General features: G+C 35.3%; 1 protein-coding gene across 15 annotated transcripts in view; it reads left to right on the top strand.

The window, feature by feature from the left end:
* Nucleotides 1-14,349, top strand: part of PPHLN1 (periphilin 1) — a 163,813-nt gene that overhangs the window by 16,808 nt on the left and 132,656 nt on the right. For 11 of the 15 annotated variants that reach the window (XR_010411551.1, XR_010411552.1, XR_010411553.1 and 8 more), the window contains 2 exons: nt 4,651-4,815; nt 7,576-7,637. Coding sequence is in view for 12 of the 15 variants with exons in the window: in XM_045873608.3 (XP_045729564.1) it covers nt 4,651-4,815; nt 7,576-7,637 (227 nt within the window). In the remaining 3 variants the exon portion in view is untranslated. The remainder of the gene's footprint in view (nt 1-4,650; nt 4,816-7,575; nt 7,638-14,349) is intronic. The other 4 variants (XM_054507098.2, XM_064591381.1, XM_064591382.1 and 1 more) reach the window with 1 other exon arrangement.

Here is a 14,349-nt window from a genome sequence, read left to right as displayed (position 1 = left end):
TAAGTGCTATTATAGAAATGCATGTCACAAAATATGAGGAAGCAGAGTGAGGGAACCTTAGGATTTCGAAAGCAGAAGTCCGCCAGTCTGTGTAGTAGATTTTTTTAGTTATGTGTGGTTTGTGTGGTACTTTTCTAATAAAAAGCATGTGATGCCAAAAGTAACATAAAATTGATATAGCGAAGCAGAATGTGTGTTACGAATATAGTGCCTACTATGTGCCAAGTGCTGTTCCAGGTGCTGGGAATAGAGCAGTGAATTGAGACCAAGGTTTTATGCCCATGAAGCTTGCATTCATACTAAGTTGATTATTTTAGGGAATAATGGCATTAACTATTTACATGTGCTATCATACTTAGTTACTTTGCTGGTAGGTTAGTGAGTTTTAATAGTTTTTCATTTATTATAATAACAAAAATTAAAGATCTAAAAGTAGACAAAATAACAAAATAAACTCCCCATGGATGAATCATCCAAGTGGCAATTATCAACTCATGGTCCATCTTGTTTTGTCTGTGCCTCCCCCAGTTTCTTTTCTCCCAGATTATTTTGAAGTAAATCCAAGATACCCTACTTCTTTCTTTCTTTCTTTTTTTTTTTAAAGATTTTATTTATTTGACAGAGAGATAGCACAGATAGGCAGAGTGGCAGGCAGAGGGAGAGGGAGAAGCAGGCTTTCCGCTGAGCAGGGATCCCAATGCCGGGCTCGATCCTAGGACCCTGGGCTCGATCCCAGGACCCCAGGATCATGACCTGAGCCGAAGGCAGACGCTTAACTGACTGAGCCACTCAGGCGCCCCCAAGATACCCTATTTCAAGTGCCAATAAGTATTTTAGTATATGTCTCTAAATGATAAGGATGCTTAACAGGAGGAGCTTATATGTTAAAATTTTTCCTTTAAATAAAATGTTTTTCTGTTAGAATTTGTGCCAAGTATATTTTAATGACATTGGGAAAGAAATGTTTTTAAAGAAGTGCGCTAATCCTCGTAATTTGCCCCCAGTTAGGAGTGAGACTAAACATTAGTGTGGAAAATTTGACTTTTAAATATTGAATGAAACAAAACGGTGCTTTTACTTACTGAAATGAAAGTATTTCTCATAAGAGGTAGTTCTACTAAATTGGAATTTATAGCAAATTAAGAAATAATTGCTTATTTTGTAACAAAACATGATCACCATTTCAGATTTAAAAATTGCAAAACTAATTTGATATGTATCTTAACCTGATGAGATTTTCATTAGCACAAGCAAACTGAACAGTCCTTATTTCAGAAACTCAGTGGGCCTAATGGTAGGAATTGTTTCACCCCTGAGATAGTGACTTATGAGAAAGTGTAAATTTCATTGACCTATAACTTCTCAAAAAAGTATTTAAATTTATATGCAAGTTGTTGCTTTCTATATTCTTCCAGAACAGATCAATGATTAAGTAAAATGGGCTTAAAAATTTTTTTTAAATGAGTTACATGTACTTTTTTATTTTGGTCTGACTGATCATAAAACATTAATACTAATTTTGGAGGAGCAGATCTGATAGATTTTATGCATATTTTTGGAAATTCTAGTAACAGCCATGAAAAATTGATACATAGTATAAATATGTAATAGTTGTATTAAGTTGATAATAGTCTGATCTTAATGGTATACTGTACATATTTTTCATAATAAACAGAAGCAATGAAAATTGATTTCACTGAGGTGAATTCAAATTTTATGTCCAAACTCAAGATTTGAAATATCTGCATTTTATTTATTTATTTTTAAAGATTTTATTTATTTATTAGAGAGCGAGCGAGAGAGAAAACAGCATGAGAGAGGAGAGGGTCAGAGGGAGAAGCAGGCTCCCTGCTGAGCCAGGAGCCCAGTGTGGGACTCGATCCCAGGACCCTGGGTTCATGACCTGAGCCGAAGGCAGTCGCTTAACCAACTGAGCCACCCAGGCGCCGAGAAATATCTGCATTTTAAATAAGAGAAATGTTTTGATTCTATTGAGTTCATTTTTAAGTTAATTAAAAATGATCCTGTTATCTTTAAAAATCTTTTAAGATATTCTTTAGAAGTCATAATTTTTATTTCTGGTTTGTATATAATGGTGCTATTGTTTTCCAAGGTATTTCTAAAATGGAGGCTCCGACCATATAAGTACCTGAAGCCTTGTGTCCTTCTGTTAGCATTTAGAAAGGAAAATTACATGTTTATAGCTCAATGTAAATTTGTATGAGAATTCACGTGTTTCCAATCAGGTCTGGCATTGCAGGTAATATAAAGTACTGTTTGAACTTTTTATAAACAAAGCTTTTGAAAAATATTCTGAAATCTTTCCCTCCCATCATGGATTTAATTGGAAAGAAAAATCCTTGAATGGTATACCTGGATAAGATAGGAACTTTCTGATAATATAGTCTTGCTTTATCACAGACTCCTATAGTCATCCTCATTTCCTTAAATCTTTTCATATAACTAGGGAGTTTTCTTTGAGAATATATGCCTAAAGGGGCGCCTGGGTGGCTCAGATGGTTAAGTGTCTGCCTTCGGCTCAGGTCATGATCTCAGGGTCCTGGGATCTAGTCCCATGTCGGGCTCCTTGCTCAGCAAGGAGCCTGCTTCTCCCTCTGCCTGCCACTACCCCCTGCTTGTACTCTCCCCCCCTCTCTCTCTCTGGCAAATAAATAAAAAAAATTCTTAAAAAAAAAAAAAAGAATAGATGCCTATAGAGGTGAGATGGTATAAGGTACTTATATTTGAATATTTTCAAAACAAAGGAAATGTGTTTGATCTTCATTGCTAGATACAGAACTGTCATTAGGAGTTTCTTTCTGTTGCTGATTAACAACAGAATGATTGTTTTCATTTATTATTTGGAAAAAACAATTTGTTAAATCTATGACTAAATGTGATGTGAGTTTTCTTCTTTGAAAGTTTCACCATATGCATTTTACAATCTTAAAATCACTTTGAACAAAGGAAAAGGTTGCTTTGTAAAATAATCTCTCTATTCATAAAAATGTTTAGACATGCATGCTTACCCCACTATCCCTCCAAATAAATATATACAAATAAACAAGGATATTGTAGGATGGAATTTTATGGTTCTTGGAATTGGAGAAATAAGTGATTCTAATTTTATGAATAACAAATTTTGATTTAGAAAATGATATAAATTATAAAGTTGCCAATTTTGGTTTAATGTTGAATTTTTTTAGAGGCTCAATGGTTGCTTAGATTTAATTGAAATCTCAACTGAAAGACAGTTTTTACAAGACAGAGTCAATGGGTTCATTTGTCTATTATGTTTTATGTCAACATACAAAATATGTGTTACAATGTAATATCTCACATACTGAAGAAAGAAACCACCTTATAGGAAAAAATTAGGTAGATCCTTTTAGCTCTCAAATAGTTGTAACTATTGATTTTATTTTTTTCTCAGCACATTAATAAATTTGCTACCCATTGGGAAATTTGAATAGGACACAGTAATTTAATAATTGAATAGTTGTAGTTATTAACGCTAAGAAGTAATTTAAGGAAATAGATACTTTGAGGAATTGTGTTTCACCTAGACTTGAAAAAGGTAATCCAAACAGCAAACATTTTTGAGCACTTAATGTGTCCTGCACATTGTACTAAATGCTTTACAATCTGTTTTTCATTTAGTTCACAGCAACTCCTTGAGGTAGGTATTAGTATTAATCTGTTGTACAGATAATGAAACTGAGACATAAAGATGGAATAGTAATGCCCTGAATGTTGGGCTTTATTTTTTTATTTTGTCAAATCAGTTAACTTAAATTGATCATGTCTTATACTTTGATAGCATTCTAATTTCTTTCACATATATTTCATCTGATATTGGTAGAAAGACATATGCTCAAGCCCAGATTATTTACAAATACATGTTCTGTAGCTCTCTAGTTCTTACTGTTGATAATCATCTTTTTGTTCAGTTATTTCACAGCAGCTACTAACCCAAGAGAGGTATTCTTCTCCCTCTGTCCAATTTCCCAACCCCACAAAAAAATCCATTTAGTTGCTAAAACTTTAAAATATTAACCACATATTAGTTGGAAAATCAGTTCAAATTTTATATCAGGTTTTATTTTGCTTCCAGACCTGTGAAATCAAAGGCTCTCTTCTCTCCAGTGCTTCTGGAGAAATAGCAGAATGTTTCCTCTTGATGGCCTAGCTTAGTATTACCTCCCTATTTGCTGTTCCTTATGTGTGAAGATTTTGTATTTCTTCAAAACAGTATAGTTCAAACACAGTAGACTAAAGATGTGTGCTATCTTAAATGGTTTTGTTTCTAAAATTCTTAGGCAATTAGGATTAGAGCTACTGTAACATTCTGTAGTTTATTTTTTATTAAAACAATAACATTCTATTTTTTCTTTTATTTATGATTGGTTTTTAGCATTGCTGCTTGTTATTTTAAACACCTGGCTTTCTTCATTGACAGTTTTATTTCCTTTAATCCATGTGAAAACCTTGCTATTAGTTATATTCATGTTATTTCATTAATGCATTTTTGTTTGTTTATACATTTACTCTATTTGATTAAGGATAAGAACTCCTGTACTTTTTAAAAACCTTTCCAAAACCAAATAGAGAAATTAGTGATTTTTATATATTTCTTTTTGTCTGTTTTAGGATGGCTACCATAGAGTAGTTAATATTGTGCCAAAGAAACCATCACTGCTAGACAGACCTGGTGAAGGAAGCTACAGTAGATATTACAGTCATGTTGATTACCAAGAATATGACGAGGGCCGCAGTTTTTCTCATGATCGAAGAAGTGGTCCACCTCACAGAGGAGTATGTAAATTTCCCCCGTGTACTAATTGTTATTTTTTATAAGTTTAAAAATCATGTAATTTTTGAAATTTATGTGACTGGCCATGAAGGCAGTTGAATAAACACTTCCTGCTTGATGCTCTATTGAGTTGCCTGCTAGAGCTGTCAAATGGGAACTGGTAATGGAGAATCTTGGGACAAAGTGGGTAAGCCACTCTGGGTAGCTCTATCTAAGTGACATTAATTCCAACTAGCCTGTGTTTTTATCCCCGAAATTGGCAAGAATTTGCAAAGCAGATAAAGATAATCTACATTGCCTTGGTACTCAGTAAGTGATGAGCAGCAGGTGGTTACCGTCTCTTACTGGATGTATCCACTTATAATTTCTTTGATTATTTTCATCATGATGAGATGCTGTGGGTGAGGTTGGGTTACACTTGAGCTTCAGTGTCATTTTTGTTATACTTACTAAAGTTTACTTAGTAACTCAAAGTAGAAAGCTCTCAAAACACTGCCTGTCCTATATAAAATAAACACTTTTTAAATGTTAGCTTCTATTATTACCATTATTGTTGCTATTGTATTTTTTTCTTGATCATCTTTAATAATCTAGAAGTATGTATTTAATGTTGCAATAATCTGTCATTGAACTTAATTACAACTATTCCTTGATGCAGTTCCTTTGACTTAGCTTGTGTGTTTACATCACTCCTCTGCTAGACTGTTTACTTATATTTTCTCTTCCCCTTCCCTACTATATAATATTGCAATTAACAGTACATATTCAAACACTGTTTATATTAAAATTTGACCTCACATTGGCTGTTGGAATTACTTTCCATACTTTGCCCTCAAAGAAATGGAGGTAAGGTGATTTACCCAGGGTTGGGGATGTGTAGAAGTCCAGTTCTCTTACTACTGCATCATGGTGATCCTTGACAATTCTAAAGTAGTAATGAGACTATTCAGTGTTTTCTTGTCATTTTAAAGTTTGGGGTGCATAGCTTCCTTCTCTTAGAATGGATTTTTGTTTTGTTCAATTTTTAAATATCTTGCTGTTCCTTTAGGGAGAGGAATTTGGTGTTGACAAGTAAACATTGTACATTATCACTATTGTAGAAATACTGGATTTTGCCTTCGGAGCTATTATTCCAGGTAGTCTGAGGAACAAAAATATTGGCCTTTACATAAAGTTGTTATCCCTCTTAGGAAAACCAAAGGTGGCCATTTAATGTGGATAGGGAATTTTGGATTCATTGGATCAATTTGTATTTGAATCCTCATGAATATGATTTCTTCCCTAAAACCTTGTAGCATCAGCATTAGTTTTTTGTTACAAGTTGTGTTTATTCTTACTTTATACAACATTTTCTCTTTATATTCACTTCAAACAAAGTAAGTCCATTTGATATCCTTAGGACTCCTGTGACACTAATTTATCTTGAGTTCAGTTATATAAAGAAAACTACTTATTTGATGTAATATCTTATAGCTGTTGAGTTTTTTCTTTTGTTTGTTTATATTTACTGTTGGGGAGGAAAGTGATGAATACATTACTCTTATGTTAGAGTATATGATGCTAAAGAGGAAAATGAAGGTAGTATTTATTTTACCTGATTTAGTATTTCTGATTGTGAATAATTAACATTGTATTGTTAATTCTTGTTCTATATTCTATATATAATTTTAAAACAATTGGGCATGAGTTACTGTGGTTTTTTTTATGTACCTTTGCAAATGTATCTGTTTTAGAGGACAAAATATGCTTTTTTTCCATTAATTTTAAACTTAGTGTCACATCTTGCTCTAATATAGCTTTTCGGGAGGTGATAGCTTCTTTTTTTTTTTTTTTTTTTTAAGATTTATTTATTTATTTGAGAGAGAGAGACTGAGAGAGAGAGAGCACATGAGAGGGGGGAGGGTCGGAGGGAGAAGCAGACTCCCTGCCGAGCAGGGAGCCCGATGCGGGACTCGATCCCGGGACTCCAGGATCATGACCTGAGCCGAAGGCAGTCGCTCAACCAACTGAGCCACCCAGGCGCCCAGGTGATAGCTTCTTATTATATTGTTTCCAATTATAGATTTTAATGAGAATCAAGATGAGAAAAGAAAACTTGAACAAAAAAAGTGGGAAAGTAAATTTTTTTTTTTTAAGATTTTATTTATTTATTTGACGGGGAGAGACACAGCAAGAGAGGGAATACAAGCAGGGGGAGTGGGAGAGGGAGAAGCAGGCTTCCCTCAGAGCAGGGAGCCCGATGCGGGGCTTGATCCCAGGACCCTGGGATCATGACCTGAGCTGAAGGCAAATGCTTAACGACTGAGCCAACCAGGCACCCCAGGGAAAGTAAATTCTTCATTGGGCTTGAATTTGAAAACTGGTGCTAGAACTTGACAGAAGGAAAATAAAATGAAAGGTCGAGAAATGTATGCTTGATTAAATTTAAATTGGGCCTTTGTTCTTGTAATGGTCCTTAGCTGTTGTGATGTTGGCATGTTTTTGGCAATAAGGCTGTTAGGACCTACCAAAGAAATACCTTAAGCATTTTCATAGAGCTAAATCGTACCACACGTTCTCGGTCTACTAAATTACTTGTTGAAATGGATGATTTGCTATATCTTTTTTCCCCCTTTTTTATGCCTTTGAAGCTCAGAGAAATTTAGAAAGGTGTTTTTGTCCTCATATTATTTTGGTCTTAGAGATGTTTCCAGTAGTACTGATATATCCTACTTGACCAAAATAATGTAAACAAATATCTAAAGAACTTTTTTATTTTACAGGATGAATCTGGCTATAGGTGGACAAGAGATGATCATTCTGCCAGTCGACAGCCTGAGTACAGGTAAAATGATAAACATAGTACCATAACTACTTTGATACTTGATTCACTGAGATGTCTGCTGTTGAAATCTAATCTCAAGGCTCATAGATGAAATATTTATTAGGATTTATAATTTTGAGAGCAACAAACATTTTTATGACCGTAATATAACAGCACTAATAGCATTCTGTATCTATTGGCATTTTGAAAACTGATAATAAAAAAATAATGTTTGGTATATTCTCATCAAATTAATTATTAAATTATTCCTAATGTGTAATGTGGATTATAAGGTATCTGCTTAATTAGGTTAAGGCTTTTTTCCCCCTTCAGAATATTTGAGTCATTACAGAGTGTCTCTCTTTTTTTTTTTTTTAAAGATTTATTTATATGAGAGGGGGGAGGGTTAGAGGGAGAAGCAGGCTCTTCGCCGAGCAGGGAGCCTGATGCGGGACTCGATCCCGGGACTCCAGGATCATGACCTGAGCCGAAGGCAGTCGCTTAACCAACTGAGCCACCCAGGTGCCCCACAGAGTGTCTCTTAATTAACATATTTTGGAAGAACTTCAGTCGTTGTTAGCCTTGGTTACTTGTAGAGACATCTGATAGAATAGTTAGGGGGAAAAAAAAAGATGGACAGATTTAATCAAGTTTGTTTTATTTTTATTTTTTAGGTTATTTAATAGAGCGAACAAGCGCAGGGGATGGTTTGAGGGGCAGAGGGAGAGAGAGAAGCAGACTCCCCGCTGAGCAGGGAGCCCGATGCAGGGCTTGATCCCAGAACCTTGGGATCATGATCTGAACCATCCAGGCACCCCTCAAGTTTGTTTGTTTGTTTGTTTGTTTGTTTAATGACTTTACAAAGGAAGTAGTAGAAGTTATAAAGGAGCTTTCTAAAGATTTCCTATGGGGGCGCCTAGGTGGTGGCTCAGTCGGTTAAGCATCTGACTCTTGATTTTGGCTCAGGTCATGATCTCAGGGTCATGATCTCAGGGTTGTGATATTGAGCCTCATGGAAAATCAGGCTCTGTGCTCAGTGGGGAGTCTGCTTGGGATTCTTTCTTTTTCCCTCTCCCTCTACCACTGCCCTCCCCCTCTAAAGAAAAGATTTCTTACAACTCTCAGAGAATAACCTATATACAAGGGAAAGTAGTCAACTGCTACAACTCTCTAGGTGCCAGAAGTAGACAGTAGGATTCAGTGAATCAGAGCAAGGCAGCTGATTACTCACAGCACCTCAGTCATCAGGGACATCAGCATGGTAGTGCCCGTTCCCTGCCCTCAAGTCCCATAGGGTGATGTGGTGGGCAGAGATGGTGGCTGGGCATACAGTAGGATGCACTGCAGCTCAAGAACACAGGGTCAAGAGCTTGCTACTTTTTTGTAGTAAGCAGGAAGCAAGCAGGCCAGTCCTTCTTTCATTAAGAGTGAGCAGTCACACAGTAGTTATGCTGTGGTCACCTTGACCTATTTAATTGTCTCTATGACCAGCTACAGAAACTGTTCAACGTCAGTGGTTGGCAAGGTCTTACAGTTTGGAGTACACAGCAGGGATGTGCAGGGATGCACTCATGGAGGACTGCCTTCCCAAAAGAAGTAATAGAGAAAAGAGATGCTGAAAAATACTTTAATAAAATATAATTACTGTGTTAAACATAACACAGTAAGTTTTAGACAGCTAGGAATAGAAGAGAATTTCCTTTATCTGATAAATGGGTATTTGCTATACTGAATGGTAGAGTTAGAAGCATTTGCTTTAAAATCAGAACAAAGCAAAGATGCCTGTTATCACTGCTTCTATTCATCCTGGTAATGGAGGTCTCAGCCTCCACAGTAAGACAAGAAAAATAAAGTAGTAAGGGATAGAATGAAAGAAAGCTATTTACAGATGATAAATTATGTAGAAAATCCAAGAGAGTCTGTAGACTTATTAGAACTGTTTAGTTCTAATAAAAATAAAAAGTTTTTAATAAAAAAAAATAAAAGTTTAGTATAATGAAATTAGCTGTTAGCATAAGTTAGAAAATGTAATTTAAAAATATTTTCTATAGCATAAAAACTATAAGGAGTAATGGGAAGAAATCTAAAGTGTGTGAGAGTTACGTAGATGAAATTGCAAGTCATTTCTAAGGGACATTTAAAAAGACCTGAGTAGAAGAGCAACATATATATGACATCCTTGGCTGGGAAGAGACAGTATCATGAAGATATCAATTCTCAAATTCAGATGTTCATTCAGTTTGGTTCCAGTCTAAATTCTAGGATTTTTCTCTATGGAAGTTGGCAAGCTGTTTCTAAAATTACGATGAAGGAGTAAAGGGCCAAATGGCAAAAGTAGCCTTGAAAAAGATGTGAATGAGTGACTCAGTATACTGTCTATCAAAACTTATCAAGCTATAGTAATGTAAACAGTGAAAGAGGGAGTCTAGAAACAAACCTAGATATACCCAGGAGTTTGGGATATAGCAACAGTGGCACTACAAATCAAATGGGGGAAAGAATGAACTTCTCAGTAAATAGTGCTGGAATAAATGGCTATCCATTTGAGGAAAAAAAAGTGACCTGGTGTATCAAAATATTTGGTATAATAAAGACCTAAATATGAAATGCAAAAGTGTAAGAAAACTCTTGATTAGATTAGCCAGTGGTTTATATTCACTCCAAAGGAACAGTTAGTTCTCAGATTGATTTTAATTTATTTCAATTTTTAAAATAATAGTTTGTTTCTATCTTTATTCTCCCTATCTTTTTTTAGCACTTTATTATTTTCCTGTGTGTGTATATAATTTTACATAAATGGAATAAAATCATATGGGACTCCCTGTTTCCCACATTCATGTTAACAGCTGGGTGTACGTTCTACTATATTTTTCTCTATATTCATAAACATTTGGGGTATTTGTTGTTAATGAGATATTATACTGTAAGTTGCTTTTCTCATTCAGTGGCTTGTGGAAATCCCTCCAGGTTACTTGGTTTAACTTTTACTTGAATCTTTTTATGGCTAAGTTACATTCCATCATGTGGATATACCAAATAATTTAGCTGTTCACCTATTGATGAATATTCACTCTGTTTCTAGTACAAAACGGTGTAATAAGTCTGAGTATATGATGTCATTATGAAACAGTACTTTAGTTTCTATGAGATAGATTGCCAAAAGTGGAATTTCTGGGTCACAGGACATACATATCTTACAGTTTAATAGATGTTTTCAGTTTGTCTTCTAAAAGGCTTGTAACACTTATGTTTCCATTTTTGAAAAAAATCTAACATTTTAATTTGGATATTTATATTTCTTTCCATCTTATTTATGAATATAAGTAGAGTTTTGAAATTTCTTTTAAGAATTGCTATAACTGTATCCCATAGATTCTTAGAGATAGCAACTTTTTATTTTTTAAGTAGGCTCCATACCCAGTGTGGAGCCCACCGTGGGGCTCGAACTCATGACCCTGAGGTCAAGAGTCAGACATTCAACTGGCTGAGCCACCCAGGCGCCCCTGATAGATAGCAATTTTATACTGATTCCAACATAGTATATTTTAGTTATTCTGTGATCAGAGAGTATTGTCTGTACTCATACTCTGTTTGATATTTTTTGGTATAGTGTTCATTCTATATGGTATATTGATTCATTTGATAAATATTTATTGGGTGACTGGTACATGTCCGGTATTCTAGCATCTGGGGATAAAAAGGTTCTGCTCTCATTAGCCTACATTTTAGTATGAATTGTGGATCATAAACAGATAAAAAACAAAACATTTTTTATGAAGAAAAATGAAATGGTAGTGGTATAGAAGGGGCTTCTTCCACATCTTCTGTACCTACACTTGATGTCTGGGTGTCCTCAGTGACATTTCAGGTATTAGGTTATCACAGAAGCTAATGCTTTTCCAGGCTAGCATCTTTCTGGCTGTAGTTTGTTCCCTGTTATATGATCTCACTGAAGACTTTGTGAATAGAAAATAACTTTGTTTTAGAGGGAAAAAATCATTGCATTGTAACCCATGCAGAGAATACTTGTATATATTGGTAAGCGAATAAGGTTCTGAGTATTTAGGAAAACCATGCCAACTAGTGTTTTTGTTTTTATTGGGGTATACATGATAATTCTTTATATTGTGGAAAGAAAATAGACTATTTAAAACATTTTATTTGATACAGTTTTTAAATTTATAGAAAAGTTGCGAGAATAATTTAAAAAACTAGAGACCCCAGTAATGTCTCCCACAATGCCCTGATAATGTGTTTTATGGCAAAAAGATCTACTCTGAATTCGTAGATCATATTTTTGTAGACGTCCTTAATCTGGAACAGTTCTTCAGTCCATTCCTTGATTTTTGTGGCTCACTGTTTTAGGCAAGATGAACACAGGGCAAACATTTTGTAGACTTTCTCAATTTAGGTTTGTCTGATGTTCATGATCCGATTTCAGTTATGCATTTGTGCCAGTACAATCCCTGAAGTGATGCCGTATTCTTTTTATTGCATCCTATTAGGTTGCACATATTGTTGATTTGTTCCCTTATTGGTGGTGTTGACTTTTATCGCTTGACTAAGATGGGGTCTGCAAAATTTCTTCTCTGTGAAGTTGGCCTCTTCCTTTGCCTGACATTGGTGTTTTGTTGGGGAGATACTTTGAAACTGTGCAAGTATGCCATTCTTCATCCCATTTTCATCCACTAGTTCTAGTATTCATTGGTGTTTCTTGCCTGAATTATCAATATAATTGTTTGTAATGGTGATTTTGTAATTAGACTGTTCTTTCTGTATTCATTATGCATAGTGTTACCTGTTTCCCGTTGTGAGAAAGAGCTTTCTCTTCTCTCCACCATCCCCTTTAAGAAAAAAAAAACAAAACTTTGTTTATATCAGTATGGACTCGTGGATTCCTATTTCCAATGTGTTATAATCTGTTGCTATCATTATTAGGATGCTGAAATTTGGTCAGTGAGAATCCCTACAAGTTAGCTTCTGTGTTTTTTCAAAAATACTTTGTTGTAGAGGCATATGTATAACATAAAATATGCCATTTTAATCATTTTTAAGTGCACAATTCACTAGCATTAATTACGTTCACAGTGTCGGGTAAGATGGTTACACTAATAAACACGATTTTCAAAACTTTTTTTCATCATCCCAAACAAAAACTATACCTGTTAAGCAATAATTCCTCATGCCTCCTTACTCCCACCACCATTTTACTTTTTGTCTTTAAGAATTTGCCTGTTCTTGGTATTCATATAAGTGGAATCATACAATACTGTCCTTTTATGTTTGGCTTCTTTGACTTAGCATGATGTTTTCAACATCATGGGGTAACAGAATGTCATTCCTTTTAATGGTGTATAATATTCCATTTTATATATTTACCACATTTTATTTATCCATTTATCTTCTCTTGGATATTTGGGTTGTTTCTACTTTTTGGCTATCATGAAGAATGCTGCAGTGAACACTGACAAATAAGTATCTGTTTTGAGTCCCTGTTCTCAGTTCTTTTGGGTGCGTACCTAGGAGTAGAATTGCTGGGTCATATGGTAATTCTATGTTTAGCTTTTTGAGGAACCGCCAAACTGTTTTCTGTAGCGGCTGTACCATTTTGCATTCTCACCAGTGTACAAGATTCCCAGTGTCTTCACATACTTACCACCACTTGTTATATTCCTTTTATTATTGTGTGCGTATGTGTATGTGGGGGTGTTCTGTTAAGTGCTTTTAAAAATTAAAACCTAGATTACAGTCATTTCAGGTTCTAGTTATTTTGTAAATATAATATAGCAAGTTATGGCCTAAAATGTTCACAGGCACTATCTGTGTAATGAAATGATTGATTCATTTACTCATTGTGTATTTTTTAAACTACTACGTGGTGTTGTGAGAATGAAAGTGAATAAGAGCTACCAGAAGGAGGTTATGTTCTTTGTTGTCAGACAAAGCAGAATGGGCTGGGTTGTACTTACTGGGGTAAGTTCTGACACGGAAGGAATTCAGAAGAATGATGGTAAGATGATGAGGAAAGACTGAGGGGGAGGGATCATTCGAGTTGAACTCTGAAGGCTAGTTAGCATTTCTGTCAGAAGAGATGGATAGAGCTAGAGGAAGACTACTTAAGTGGCTGGGACATAGCAAGCAAGTACATGGTATGTGCATGATGAGGCCATTTTGGCCGAAGCACAGGTGCTAGTGGACATCTGAGTTGCTGGAGTCTGGCAGACAGAGAGAGGGAATAAAATTGCATAGAAGTCAGGCCTGGAGATGAATTTGGAGGAATGATTTGTATAAAAGTGATCTTTGAATTGGGCTTTGGGTGCTTTACAGGCAGGAGGGGATGACTCTTACTTTAGGAATGACATCAGCTTGCATAGAATATGTAGAGCAAAGTAAGAGGCAGCAGACAGCAGCTAGAGGGCTAGTGTGGCACAGCTCTTATATGTTTCCTCTTTAAGACCTGAGGTGAAGGGAGGGCAGGTGGAGAATTTGAGATGATGCTTGGGTGAATAATGGAGGGGAAGGGTCTTCCCTAGAAACTCAGGCATCTTGGAAACTCAGTGCTAAACTGCAGCTCAAGGAAATCTTGTTGAAACTTATATTCCTTTAAGACCTTTTAAAAAAAATAGGAATGTGAGCTAATTTTAGCTAAATCTATTATGTGTGTATGAAAATGAATGCTACTTTGGAAATTCAGTGCATGCAGTAACTCTTTTCATTTAAATACTCCCTGTAT

Source organism: Mirounga angustirostris, unplaced genomic scaffold, assembly GCF_029215605.1.
Source record: "Mirounga angustirostris isolate CCGP_5_RB_7025 unplaced genomic scaffold, mMirAng1.0.hap1 SCAF_5, whole genome shotgun sequence".
NCBI lineage: Eukaryota > Metazoa > Chordata > Mammalia > Carnivora > Phocidae > Mirounga > Mirounga angustirostris.
This window is presented reverse-complemented; position numbering and strand designations above follow the sequence as displayed.